General features: G+C 40.2%; 1 protein-coding gene across 3 annotated transcripts in view; it reads left to right on the top strand.

The window, feature by feature from the left end:
• LOC117950617 (contactin-associated protein-like 4) overlaps positions 1–13,372 on the top strand; it is an 89,848-nt gene that overhangs the window by 39,364 nt on the left and 37,112 nt on the right. For 2 of the 3 annotated variants that reach the window (XR_004657953.1, XM_034881800.1), the window contains exons 6-10: positions 4,648–4,823; positions 5,951–6,097; positions 7,241–7,532; positions 8,303–8,452; positions 10,493–10,664. Coding sequence is in view for 2 of the 3 variants with exons in the window: in XM_034881800.1 (XP_034737691.1) it covers positions 4,648–4,823; positions 5,951–6,097; positions 7,241–7,532; positions 8,303–8,452; positions 10,493–10,664 (937 nt within the window). In the remaining variant the exon portion in view is untranslated. The remainder of the gene's footprint in view (positions 1–4,647; positions 4,824–5,950; positions 6,098–7,240; positions 7,533–8,302; positions 8,453–10,492; positions 10,665–13,372) is intronic. The other variant, XM_034881801.1, reaches the window with a different exon arrangement.

The raw sequence follows: 13,372 nt of genomic DNA, 5'->3' as shown, positions 1-13,372 counted from the left end.
CTGCTTTACATTTATCAAAATGTCAGTTTGCTGTAATGCAGCCCGATGCCTCATAATTCAGTTCAATTCTGAACTGTCAGGGAAGCTGTAGCAGCAGTAAATACTGTACACTGGGGGCTGGTGTGTCCTGCTCCAGTGCTTCCTAGACGAGTGGTGTTAAGTATTGCTGACTAAATTAGGATGGCATCAGAGAGACGTGCGGGGCAAGCTGCATGTCAAGCAGAATCCTGTCTTTTCTCTGTATAGGGACATGTTGTGGTTGGTTTTTGGTTGCTAGTTGTGTGTTAAAGTGTGATTATATAGTTCAAATTTTACAGTAACGAAACATAAGCATAAACACAAATATTTCCACTAATCGCACCGAGCAACAAAAGCTACAATCAGATCTTCCCCGAGGCATCTCCAGAGTCCTGTTAAAAAAAGTGATTCTCTTTGGGCAAAGTGGTCCAGTTGGCAATGAAAACAGAAGACAATTAATCATGGGGATTACTGTTGCACTCGCTTACTCTATTTCACTTTTTCCACGGTAAGTTAAAGTAATTTTCTAGGAGTTTGTCGGCAGCCTCTGTATTTTTGGAGGAGGCGGAAATTGCTAAGATTTAGGGACTCTTACTGTAATACACTCCACTGCTGCATAATAAACCTATGGCGAACCCAACGTGCTCGTCTAAATAAAATGTAACTACACGTTGCGGCGACGCTCGTTGCTCGGCCATGGCTAAGTAGCATTGCATTTCCCCCTACTCATTTCTGGGTTCTCATTCTCCATAAACGACGTGAAATCAAGGAGAGGGTGTTACGACCTGGCCCGTTGTAATGATGAGCGTAAAAACAAAAGGATGTAGGTGGAAGAACGAATATAGAAAGGGAGACGAGGTCACGGAAACAAGAAAGGATTTTTAATTAACACAATAGCAAAATACCAAACACAAAAGGAGCTAATGGGTGCTGCCTATATAAACAAAGAAACTCCAAAACAACTAAAACAGCACAGCACCCATTAGCTTGCCAAATTGTAAAATATTAACAAAAACAAAGACTTTAAGCACAACAGGCTCTAATTAGTAACTTTCCAGTTTTTAACAACAGCTTTTAACCCAACAGCTTTTAACACATACTTTTGAACCCTCACTGGCCTGATTGCAGGAAGGTGATTGGCATGATCCACAGCAGCTGTGCCAATCAACAACAAGGCCTAGAAAAGGGCCAATCCTCTCCGGGCAACCACCCAGCCAAATTTACATACACAAACACAAGAAGCCTAAACTAACCTTTAACTTTTCCTGCTACTGATTTTTGACCGAGGTCAGAAAGCACAGTACAGGGGAGACACTTTGTTTCTCTCACTGTGCTTCGTGAATCAGCACTCACTCCGAAGCAAATCACTGTCACTCTCTCACTTGCTGTACCACACACCCCACACACATGCCAGCCCTGCTATTCTCTTAAGTGATTGATGCACACACCAACGCACAAGAATAAACTTCAGGCCACTATGGCAAAAGCTCTGTATGGAGCCTCCACAGAACCATGAATTACGCTTTAAACCCTTGGTCACCAGGATGTACATCGACAAATATATCAGTAAAAAAAAAAAACACCTCCATAGCCTTTGAATACATATGTTGCTTCCAATTTGTTTTGGATTTTTTTGCATTTAAATTCGGTTTTGTTTGGTAAAATTATTTTAATTTTGAGTTACTGTGTTATAAATTGTGTATGCAGTGCACTGTCATGATTTTTTTTTCATTAACTGTAAAGCACTTTGAAATTGCCGTTTGAAATGTTCTACAGAAATACAGTTTACTAAATTAGATTAGATTATTTACTTTGTTCCGTTTATAAAAAAAATACTTTGGCTGCATGTTTTTTTTTTTTTTTATCCAAACATCATGCCAATAAAGCCTGATGAATTGAATTGAAGAGACAGAGAGAAACCTGACACAGCAGTTCCTACATGAATAGCACTGCGCTGTTTCCTTTTTTCCCTTGTTTTATGGTAATACACTCAACTCCCAACAGTGACTAAAGCTAAGAATTGGTTTAGAGAAAGTGTTATTTTTACAGTCAAGCTGTATTTCAAATAGCACCACGTGATGCTGAAATGCTGAAACAATTATGACAGTCTGTCTCCCGATAAGACCTGTCATTGTCGTCCTTCATAAACAGATTTAGAGCTTACGCAAAGAGCCATAATGGAACAGCCGACAGCATATGATAAGGTGATATTGCCTCAGGGAGATGTCTGGAAAGGTAGACTCCTGGAAAGAGGAAAATTGTGTTGAGCACAGACTCCTTAGCTTAAAGACAAGAATATCCAATATTAATCTACTTGGAATGGATAAATCCAGCAGTTATTACAGTGTAACACAGCTGCGCTCCTTCAAGTTAGACCATAAAGACAGCGGCAAGTTTTAGCTGCTCTCAGACTGAACGTCTTCACAGGCGAGGAGAGGCGGAGTGATGGGAATTAAGACTGACAGAGAGTAATAAATAGCGAGGGAGTTTCAGGAATGAATGTTAAGTGTTTCTATTATTATTTGCCCTCAGACTTCTTGTATCAATCGCCACTTTTCTATTTCTACTTATTCCAGTTGGAACCAAATATGTCACCTTATCAAATGACATTAGAGGAAAAGTCAGACAGTTTTGGAAATGTTATCATCTCTCGCATGTCTTGTGTGTGCTTATAAGGGGGGAGCTGAAGCCCAGAGGTGATTAGTTTAGCTTAGCTTAGCATAAAAACTGGAAGCAGGTGGGAAACCAGAAGCATGGCTCCATCTGAAGTTCACAAATATACACACTGTAAAACAAAGAGATCCCAGCTGCCCGAAAACTATGAGTTAACTAAACTTGAGTCATTTCAAACCTTAAATACCTTAAATAAAATATAAAACTGGATTATTGTTTTACAGCGTGCCAACACCTCTAAAGCGCACAAATGAACACATTGTATTGTTTCTTTTGAAATCTATGTAAGGAAATCTAAATAACAGCAATTTGTATGTTTTTTGTAACCCTTGTGTTGTCGTCCCAAAGACCCTACAACGTTTGTTTTCTGGGTCAACATTTTTAATTAAAACTTTTTACAAAAGAGTCTGTTTTGACAATTGTCGCTTTTTCCCAATGTTTTTCTTGATTTTTTTTCTAGGCTTTTTGATTTTTGGTTTTCCTTCATGTTTTCCCCCAAGTTTTTGCCGAAATGTTTGTCACTTTTTTGAGTGTTTTTTTTGCATTCATTTTTCGAATCCTATGAAATTTAACACCCAAATTCAATGAAAGTAGTATACTCATCCTCTATTTTATTGGGAAGAGCATTGTATGGAACCATCCACGTTTTTTTGAAAATTTGGTTAAAGAAAACCCACAAATGGGTCAAATTTGATAACTTTTGAGAGAAACTTACCAGCTGTTTCCCCCTCTGTTCAGTCTCTATGCCCATCTAAGCAGTGATCACTGTCAATAACAATATCATACAAATTGTATAAACCTGGTCTTGAGAATGATCTCAGCTCTATACACCCTTTTTCAAATATTAAGTATTTCTCTACCATACTATCATGATTAGATGGGCAATAACCAGGTTTGGGGAAAAAAAGTCTTCATTTAATTAATTTATTCAGTTGAAAGTGTAACACTCAACAAATAGGCTGCAGTTCTGTTAACATCAACCCTGTAATCACAGTTTGATTCAAAACTAAGCTGTTGAGATGGCAACGACACCTGAAACTGTGAGACTGAGAAAAAAAGCAGACAAACACAAAAACGTTAAGTTGGTTGCTTCAAATAGACGAATAAAAAAATAAAGTTGCCATGATGAGCTTTAAATTACTACCGACTTTCAAACAAGGTAGCTAGCCCCACTTGAAACAAGTAAGATAAACACAAACAGAACACAAAATACAGAAATAATCAAAGCTTTAGCAGAAAAATGTTCGTCTAGGACTCCATCAAGACGCTGGTTGGGAACATGGGGACATTTTCCAAAATGTCAAACTACTACTTCAAATGCAACCCTGGACACAAAGTCTTGTTTTATCTATCTATACATCTATGTATCTATATATCTATGAAGAAAATGCACTCCATAATTAATGACTTTGTGGATTTCACTCCCTATGTCAGCAGAAACTCTTTTCTCTTACAACACTTTAAGGGACGCAGAGTTGGATCCACCAATTTGGACCTACTGGAGTCTGGGTCTTTCATTAATTATTTCCTGCTGTCATGTTGCAGACTCATCATTTACCGTGCTCGGCCCTCCTATTGGGCAGACTACAGATATGTGCGCTCTCTAATTAGAGAGGCAGACACCACTGACCCGTTACCTGACCGTTTGAAGCTAAGATGAAAATATTCCTCTGAAGGGGCAACGTTTTCATGACTTTTTGTTGTGGTGAATTAAAGATGAACCTTCCTTCAGGGTTTACTACTGCCAGAAAAAAAGTATTTTTAAAAAGGATTTCTTCAAGCATATTTGTCCTTGCTGACCCTGACGTGATTTCTGAGGTAGTAGCGTACACCCCAAGAAAAATGTTCCTTGAGGAAATGCACATTAGGGGATTTCTGCATTAGCTGGAGTCATTGCTCAGCCACCATCAACAACAACACAGTTGAATATTTTTCACATTCTTAACTCTCTTGCAGGTGTGAGTTCAACCTCTGGCGGGCAGCTTCTTGTTTCTGCGGGGAGTCTGCTGGACGACCACCACTGGCACCGTGTAATGCTGGAGAGGCACAGCACTTACCTCAACCTCACCGTGGATAAAAACACTCATCAGGTTCACATACCAGCTGAGCTCAGCCACTGGGACATTCACCAGGTGAGAGAAACATTTCAGCACACAAACACACATGGTTTAAAGTGGGACTACAGTGTTGTCCTTATATGGATTATGGCAGTATGGACAGCTTGAGTTCATGTTGTTTTCAACACTGAGCATACTGGAGAAAAACTGGGTCTATGAGTGAAGAGAATGTGTCTAAGATAATATAAACCTTATTGTCCTGAAAGATATTTGTCATGTGCAATGGTATTAACAATAGCTACATACAAACACACTCATTACTTGTCAATCATTCAGTGCAAAATAGCACAAACAACATGTGTATAAATTAGTGCTTTCAAACAATTAAAGTATCTAATCACAATTAATCACATTAATGTCCTAATTAACTTGCAATTAATGGCACATTTTTATCTATTTTAAATGTTAAAAAGTTTGCTAGGTCAAAAAGAACGTTAATCTTGAGAAAAAAAAATGTACGCAGTTAAAATGGGGTTTGCGTTAACACCGTTAATAAACGTGTTTAACTGACAGCACTAATATAAATACATGACAGTATTTACATAACAAGACAACAATGTAGTTTAGGAAAGGAAAAATCCAATTGTCCACTTGAAAGTATTTCACATGCCGTATTATAAAAAACAATGACAAGTAGATAAGGAGATTGCAATAAATAAAAGAACACAAATTGGACATGGCTATGACTTAAGTTTTGACATGGATGCTTTTTATCCATGTCAAAACTTAAGTAGACTGGCTTTGCCAGGCCTTCCTCCACAGCGCTGTGGAGAAAGGTCTGGCTAGTCCACACAGCAATTTGGGATGGGAGAAAAACATGCTCTAGTATATTGGCATTTCTTTAAACCAATCAAAATCATCTTGGGCAGTGCTTACTGCCGGACGGAGCCACGGTGCTACTGCAAAATGGCCTTGGGAAGGAATTGTTAACCATAGTCCTCATATATCAAGCGGAGTTTAAAATTCCAACACAATGAAAGTGGAACGTAATGGACATCCGGCTGACAAGAGTATAAGCGATATTTCCGGCAGCAACGGCCCAATCCTGGAAGATAAACGTCAAGGATTTGGACAAAAACTCAAGTAACCTTTGAATCCTAAAGGGGGGGATGATCACTCACATTTATTGTTATAATGTGCAGCTAAGTCTGGGAGCCGTCCAGGGCCATGGACTTCAGAAACCTATCCTGTCCAACAAGAACTTTCATGGCTGCCTGGAAAACCTGCTCTACAACAACCTCAACCTGATACACCTGGCTAAACACAAGAACCACCAGGTCTCTGTGGTGGTAAGTTAATGTGATTCTGCATCTTTGGATTATCATTATGGAAATCTGCCTTTCAGTGTTCATTATCTCATGATCCCGGTAAAGCCTTGTTTTTGTCCTGTGGTTTCACAGTTATTTATGTCCTTTAATTAGCCTGGTCTGCCAGCGATTTCAATCAATCAATCAATGAAACTTCATTTCTAAAGCACATTTAAAAACAACCAGGTTGACCAAAGTAGTGTACATCGACATGAAACAATAAATAGACAGAATACAACACCAGACAAATACACCATACAGTTCTCATGCCGGATTAAAAGCCAAGGAATAAAATATGTGTTTTAGTCACAATTTAAAAACCAGAAGGCTGGGCGCCAGTCTGACATGAAGAGGCAGCTCATTCCACAGTCTCGGGGCTGCGACTGAGAAAGCCCGGTCCCCTCTGCTCTTGAGTTGCAATTTAGAGACAACAAGAAGAGACTGGTTTGCAGACCTTAATGACCTTGAAGGAGCATGTGGCTTCAACAGCTCAGTGATGTAGAATGGAGCTAGTCCATGAAAGGCTTTAAAAACAAACAATAACATCTTAAAATCAATCCTAAAATGAACTGGGAGCCAGGGAAGAAAGGCAAGAACAGGGGATTTGATTTCGCCCTGCAGCTCAAGCGGGAAACCTGTCCATTTATCTATCCTGCTTCCGGTACAAATTTTCAGGAACCAATCACAAACTGGCTTATCCACCTGGCGTGCTACCTGGCGTGCTATTGGAGGGTTTAACACCATAACAAGCAACAAGCAGCTTTTTACATTCAACATAGCAACCAACCAAAGCACAGTACGTCAGCTGGATCATTTGTCTGATTGGCTGAAGGACTATCCAATTGCGAACAGAGTCATTTGAACTACAATATGCCAGTTGATCACGCTTCTTGTGCAGTAGAAAATTCAGAGCAGACTCCCCAGACTAATGTTCAATCTTAAAAGATTGAGCTTGGTCTGGTGATAGCCAGACTATCCTTTTACGGCATTATAATCAAATGCTGCCATGATGAGAAACTCAATTGAACTCAATTTTAGTTTGATTCAGAATTTCTGTGATCCTCCTCTCTCTGTCAATCTCTCGCTCTGGCTTGCTCTCTCTCCCTTCCTTCCTCTCTTTTTCAGGGCAATGTGACCTTTTCTTGTGCTGAGCAAGTATCAGTCGCTGTGACGTTCACTGACTCCAAGAGCTCCCTGCAGTTGCCAGGACTGACATCGTGGTCGTCAGGCGTAATTTCAGTGGCGCTGCAGTTTCGCACGTGGAACAAGGCAGGGCTGCTCTTGACCTTTGACCTCCCGCAGGAAGAGGGTTCAGTCTGGCTGTACCTGAGTGAGGCCAGACTCCGCCTGCAGATCACTAAAACTGGCAGGGCCAAGTTGGAGCTCAGCGCAGGTCGGTCCAGTCGTGATTTTGGAGGTCGGAATTAAATTCTAAATTGGGAAGATTAGTCTTTAAATTTCTGGCCTCCCCAAATTTAAAGAGCCTCCCCAAATTTGTAAATAGAAAACAATAGAACCACATGTATTCCATAGCATCACAATTAGCCATTTTGTATGCATCTTATTTAGCGATTTACATTTTGCAAAGTATTCGTTGCTGTGAGGCGTGTGAAACGGCAGTAAAAGATTTGAACACAAAATTTCAATCAAAATCTTTCAGTGTGAAAGTTGTTTCTTGGGTTTTTAAACAGTGTTCTCACTTACTAACTTAACTTTACATATCTTAAACCACAATGTCACTGTCTTCCTCAGTGGACAGTTTGCTCAATTGTCAACATGTTACCTAAGTATGGAGCTTGAGTCACATGATAAGAGGTGGTCATTAATGGTGGAAAGCCAAACTCTGCTTGCAGTAGAAGCCGAGATGTGAGCTCCAGTAAAAGCTAAGAAGTGGACCTTGATTTAGGATGTTATGCTATAATCAAACTGTTGCTTCTTGCTCGTTAAAGTCTAAAAATGTCATATTTCTCCAGGCTACTCGTAGTAATTTAAGTTTAACACTGAAACATATCCCGTACACAACTCTATACTGCTCTACATGACCTTTATCAAACTTTTGAACTATAAAAGGAGTCATTATTCTGATTAGCAGCCAAGCCCAGACAGCAAGACAAAATAAAATCAAAGCTGGTATAGTCAAATAGTAAGCAATAAAAAAGTAACATTGTTGTCTGTTTGTGCATAAAGGCTCAGGTCTGAATGACGGTCAGTGGCATTCTGTGGAGCTGACCTCCAGGCAAGATCATCTGAGCATCACAGTGGACAAAGACAAGGGAGCCACTGCCCACACCAGCATCCCGCTTCCTCTAAACACAGATAGTCAACTCTTCTTCGGTGGTAAGAAGACATTAAAAAAAAGATGTGTTATTTGTACTGTTTTTTTGTTAAGTGTTCCAAAAAATACTTGGTTCACTGTCACTGCAGCTATCTACTATCTACCACATTTTAAATTGTACCTCAACTAGACCTGAAGATGGGAAAACTGCTGACATGGACATTTAAGATTTGTTCAAATTCACGGAGGTACTCGGGTAATAATTACCCGAGTAGATCTCCAGATCTACTTTGAAGGTTTAGTGCCACCCAGAGAGGGGCTGAAGCCGTAAAGCTGCTTAGTCTCTCCCTCTCCTCTCCTCTCCCTCCTCCTCTTTCCTTTCTCTTTCTGTGAAGTTTTCCTTACTCGGCGCACTCCTTATTCCTTCCCTTTTAATTTATCTCAAGCTTTCTTTCAATTCCCCCTCTCAGGTCTCTGCAGTGCTTACTCTCCTTCCAATTAGTCCACACATACTCTGGCTCACAAACAAAGGGCTATGTATGCTGTGGATGAAAACATTAACTCACTACACACATCTCATTGTCTCTTAATAAGATTGTGGCCTTTGACTGCCGCTTTTCCAAACACAAGTCACATGGTGGTTCACCTTTAAATTAAGGATCATTTTCATTATAAAAAACAATTCTGGACGTTTGATTCCAATAGTGATTTTATGTGATTTTAATCTTCAAAGTGAAACTCAAAGTGAAAGACAGAATTTCAAAAGCTTTCTCCTTCAGTCAATGTCAATACCCTGAGGATCCAGATAAATATAAATTTGATCTTATATTTAAAGCGACAATAAACACTGACTCATCTTTCCTCCCTCCTCTGCTGGGAGGTGTCGAACTGCAAGCCTGATGGACTGGCTGTAATTAGAGCTACGCAGAGCCCTGGAGCAGTAATTCTGTATTTGGTCACAGTCACCATCCAAGATCAATCTCAAGCTTGAATTTCTGATGGATAACAAATGGAGCTCATTCACATGCTTTGGCAAAGAGTGGATTTATATAACATTCACCTCAGATCTGCCTATACGAAGGGCTTAGATGAAGGTAAACAAAGAATCAAAAATCAGTCTCATTAGATATTTTCCTCTGAAGAGGAACCAAACAGCAGCTAGACAATGGAAGAAGTAAACATACTTTGCTACAAGTAAAAGGTATGCATTCACAATTATTACTTGCCTAGAAATACAACAATTTTAGCATCAAATTTAATTAAAGTACACACCTAGCTAGACGTGCCTGGAACACCTCCCTAGGGAGGCAAACCACCTTAACTGGCTCCTTTTGACGCGAAGTAGCAGCGGCTCTACTCCGAGCTCCTCACGGATGACTGAGCTTCTCACCATATCTCTAAGGGAGACGCCATGCCCCTCCTGAGTAAACATTTCGGCCTCTTGTATCCTGGATCTCGTTCTTTCGGTCATGACCCTGCCTTCATGACCTTAGGTGAGGGTAGGAATAAAAACTGACCTGTAGATCGAGATCTTTGCCTTCTGGCTCACCTCTCTTTTCGTCACAACGGTGCAATAAAGTGAATGTAATACCGCACCTGCTGCGACGATTCTCCGACCAATCTCCCGTTCCATTGTCCCCTCACTCGAGAAAAAGACCCCAATGTATTTAAACTCCTTTACCTGAGGTAAGGACTCATTCCGTACCTGAAGAAGGCACTCAATTGGTTTCCTGCTGAGAACCGGCGCAGATCCTCATCCCAGCTGCTTCACACCTGGCTGCAAACCAATCCAGTGAATGCTGAACGTCACAGGCCGATCATCTGCAGCGATGAAATCCCAAGCCCACCGAACTGCAACCCTTCCCCACCCCGACTACGCCTCGATATCCTGTCCATAAATACTACAAACAGGATTGGTGACATAGCGCAGCCCTGGCGGAGGCCAACCCACACCTGGACGAGTCCGACTTACTGCTCTCTCTTTGTTCATCCAGATATACCATACCCATGTTTATAGGTAGTCCTAGCATGAAAACAGCATGTAAACAAATAGATAACTATGGTCCAACCATTTCTTGAGTGTAATGTGTTTCCTTCCTCAGGCTGCCATGTTCAGGAGAGCAGACAGGAGTGTAGGAACCCCTTCAAAGTGTTTCAGGGTTGTATGCGTCTCTTGACTCTGGATGGTCAAACTGTTGACCTGATCAAGGTCCAACAAAGGCTGCTGGGAAACTACAGCCACTTGCAGATTGATATGTGCGGCATCATTGACAGGTTAGTCTCCAGTAGTGTACCATCTGATTTTTTGTTTTGTTTACTGTTTACTGTGTAGGCTGTTTTTAATGTAAAGTACTTTGGTTTCTGTTTAATGAAAGGTGTCATAGAAATAAAATGGACATTGACATTTCAGTTGACATGCACACTGTGTGTTGGGCCGATTGCTCTCATTAACTTTTCTGCCGCTGTCCCTCTGCTTGTGTGTTGATTTGGTTCAAAGTGGTTTCCACAGTGCATTTGGGATTTGTTAAAACAGTGACAGAAACAAGTAATTACTTAGTAATTTATTTGCATTTTGCTTATGGTTTGGACATCTTTAAAGGAAGTTGAGAGCCCATGTGCAGAAAGAAGCACTTATTGTCTGCAAATTCTATGATCCTACTAACAAGTCATCCAAAAGTCTGACATAGCTTATTTAGCTTATGTAGAACTCCATTGAACTCCTATACTATAAACTTGGCCACTGTAGCGTATCTTCAGTCAGCGTCACATACACTGTGCTGCTGCCATAAATACTCACTATCATTCCATACCTGCCGCTGAAAACAAATATGCCATTTACTTAAAATAAATTAAAAAACGAAAGTATATATCCATGTTGCATTCATTTGCTTACATTTGGTGCACACACTTTTAATAGTAACAAAAGGGCTGAGAACCAGATAGACAAATGCCCTGTTGGTTTTGGCCTTTTAATAGGCTGTGTTGTAATGTTACAAAATTATACACTATTGCTAGGTTTCTTCTTTAACTGAACTGTTTGAGAGATACAAAGAGACAAGGCAAGGTAAACTGGGGAGGCATTCTTAAGACTCAGCCACCAGAACAAAAAGAGCAGAGAGTATATTCAAGCTACCAAATGATGAAATAATGGGCAGGAGCATCCCAGTGGCAACCGGTGTGAACAGAAGGAAGTGCCTTGTACAGCTCTCTTGCTGTTAACTGCAGATTCAGGACCTTGGACAGTGCCGTAGCAGCATCCAGACTCTCTTTTCAGAGTTTACTGCATTTTCAGGCCTATAACATAGATGTATTTACATGTGCTTGATAATGGGTGCATTTTTTTTGTACATTATACAAGTTCTTAACAATTCTCAGTGTGTACACAGATAGAAACAAACATACACATTCACTATTAAGGATTGCTTTTAATAGATTCCTCCTTACATTATAATTAAGAGGATGCAAAGAACATGTGTGATTTCAAAATATACAATCTGGCCACCTGCTGACTGGGGCTTTTTAATCAAGTAAAACATCGGGGGGAGGATATTTCCTGTAGTCCATACTCCTCCTTCAACACACACACTTGTTAGTTTCCAAATCTGAACAATCACTCTGGGGTGGCTAAATGACTTGTTTATAACACGGAATGAAAAAGATCATGTTGAAAAATCCCTCCCTGAGGCCTAAGATTAATCAGGGATTGAAAAGGAAGCCCCAGTACCCATTTATTAATCCAAAACTCACATTCTGGGCCACTTAACACACCGGCTACACCCAAGTGCCTTCCTGAAGAGAGATGGAAAGACTTACTGTAAGTGCTGCTAAGTGGATTAATTAGCACTGAGAGGCAAATGTATTTCATCCCCTCGTTCACTTGAGGTGATTATCAAAGACAAAATGGAAAGGAGGTTCTTCCTAAGTTATCATGGAGTGAATGGAGGTTAAGCATACCCTAACAGAGCAAAGCTATACAATTAGGGATTGGCAGCGAGTTTCAGGTCCTGCTACTGACTAATGCTGGGTTCTCTGTTGCCAATGTGTCAGATTAGAAGGTTATGAAGTTATAAATTCTAGCTGTAACTAACTGAAATTCTAGGAACTGGCTTCCAGGAACAATAATCATACGTCATGATGTCACAACAAGTATTTTGTAAAAAAAAACAAAAAAACTAAACGGCCTAAAATGGTTTAACATTTTGGGAAATACACTTTTTTGCTTTCTAAAGTTTCTTTCTTGATGAGATGAATTAATGTAAATGTGTAAATAAATCATCAAAGAGTGACACTACTCTCATCATCATCTGTCAATTGAATATGAAGCTAGGATTTGCCTAGCTTAGCATGAAGACTGGAAACGGGGAAAACAACACCTTTAAAGCTTAGAAACTGAGGTATAAAAATGACAAATTGGGGTTTTCCAGGGTATTCTGTGCCAGAGTATTTCTTGGGCTAGTCGCAGTGGCTGCCTACTGTGATCTTGCCAGGTAGGAGTATGCTTTAAATAAACTTTCTTTTGTCCATTCATTGGCATGGGTTAAAGAAATTGCTACGCTCGAAGACAGGGCTGAAAGTTTGCCACCTTAGAGATGGATGCAAAACAATAAATCAGTTGAATGGGTGTAATGGTAAACATCTTAGTATATCTCTTCCTTATGGCATACATTGTGTGCATTTGGCTGGGCATATAAAAAGTGACAGATGTGGTTGTGTAAAGAATGAACAAACAAGAAAAGTTGCTTGTCAGATAATTAAAAAAATTGTCGGACAGCTCCAAAATTTGACATGGGAAATGTGTCGAGGGAGGGAGTTTCAGACTTTGTTTGAACAAGCACTTTGTTTGAAGCACACCAACACCTTTAGGACACACTTGCTTTCCAAAGCGATGAAGTCTCTGAACTTACTACTCACTCCTACCGACCTCTCTCCTCACTGTGTGTGTGTGTGTGTGTGTGTGTGTGTGTGTGTGTGTGTGTGTGTGT

The sequence above is a fragment of the Etheostoma cragini genome, chromosome 9, assembly GCF_013103735.1.
Source record: "Etheostoma cragini isolate CJK2018 chromosome 9, CSU_Ecrag_1.0, whole genome shotgun sequence".
Taxonomy (NCBI): Eukaryota; Metazoa; Chordata; class Actinopteri; order Perciformes; family Percidae; genus Etheostoma; species Etheostoma cragini.
Note: the sequence above shows the minus strand (reverse complement) of the source record. Positions and strands in the feature narration are given on the sequence as shown.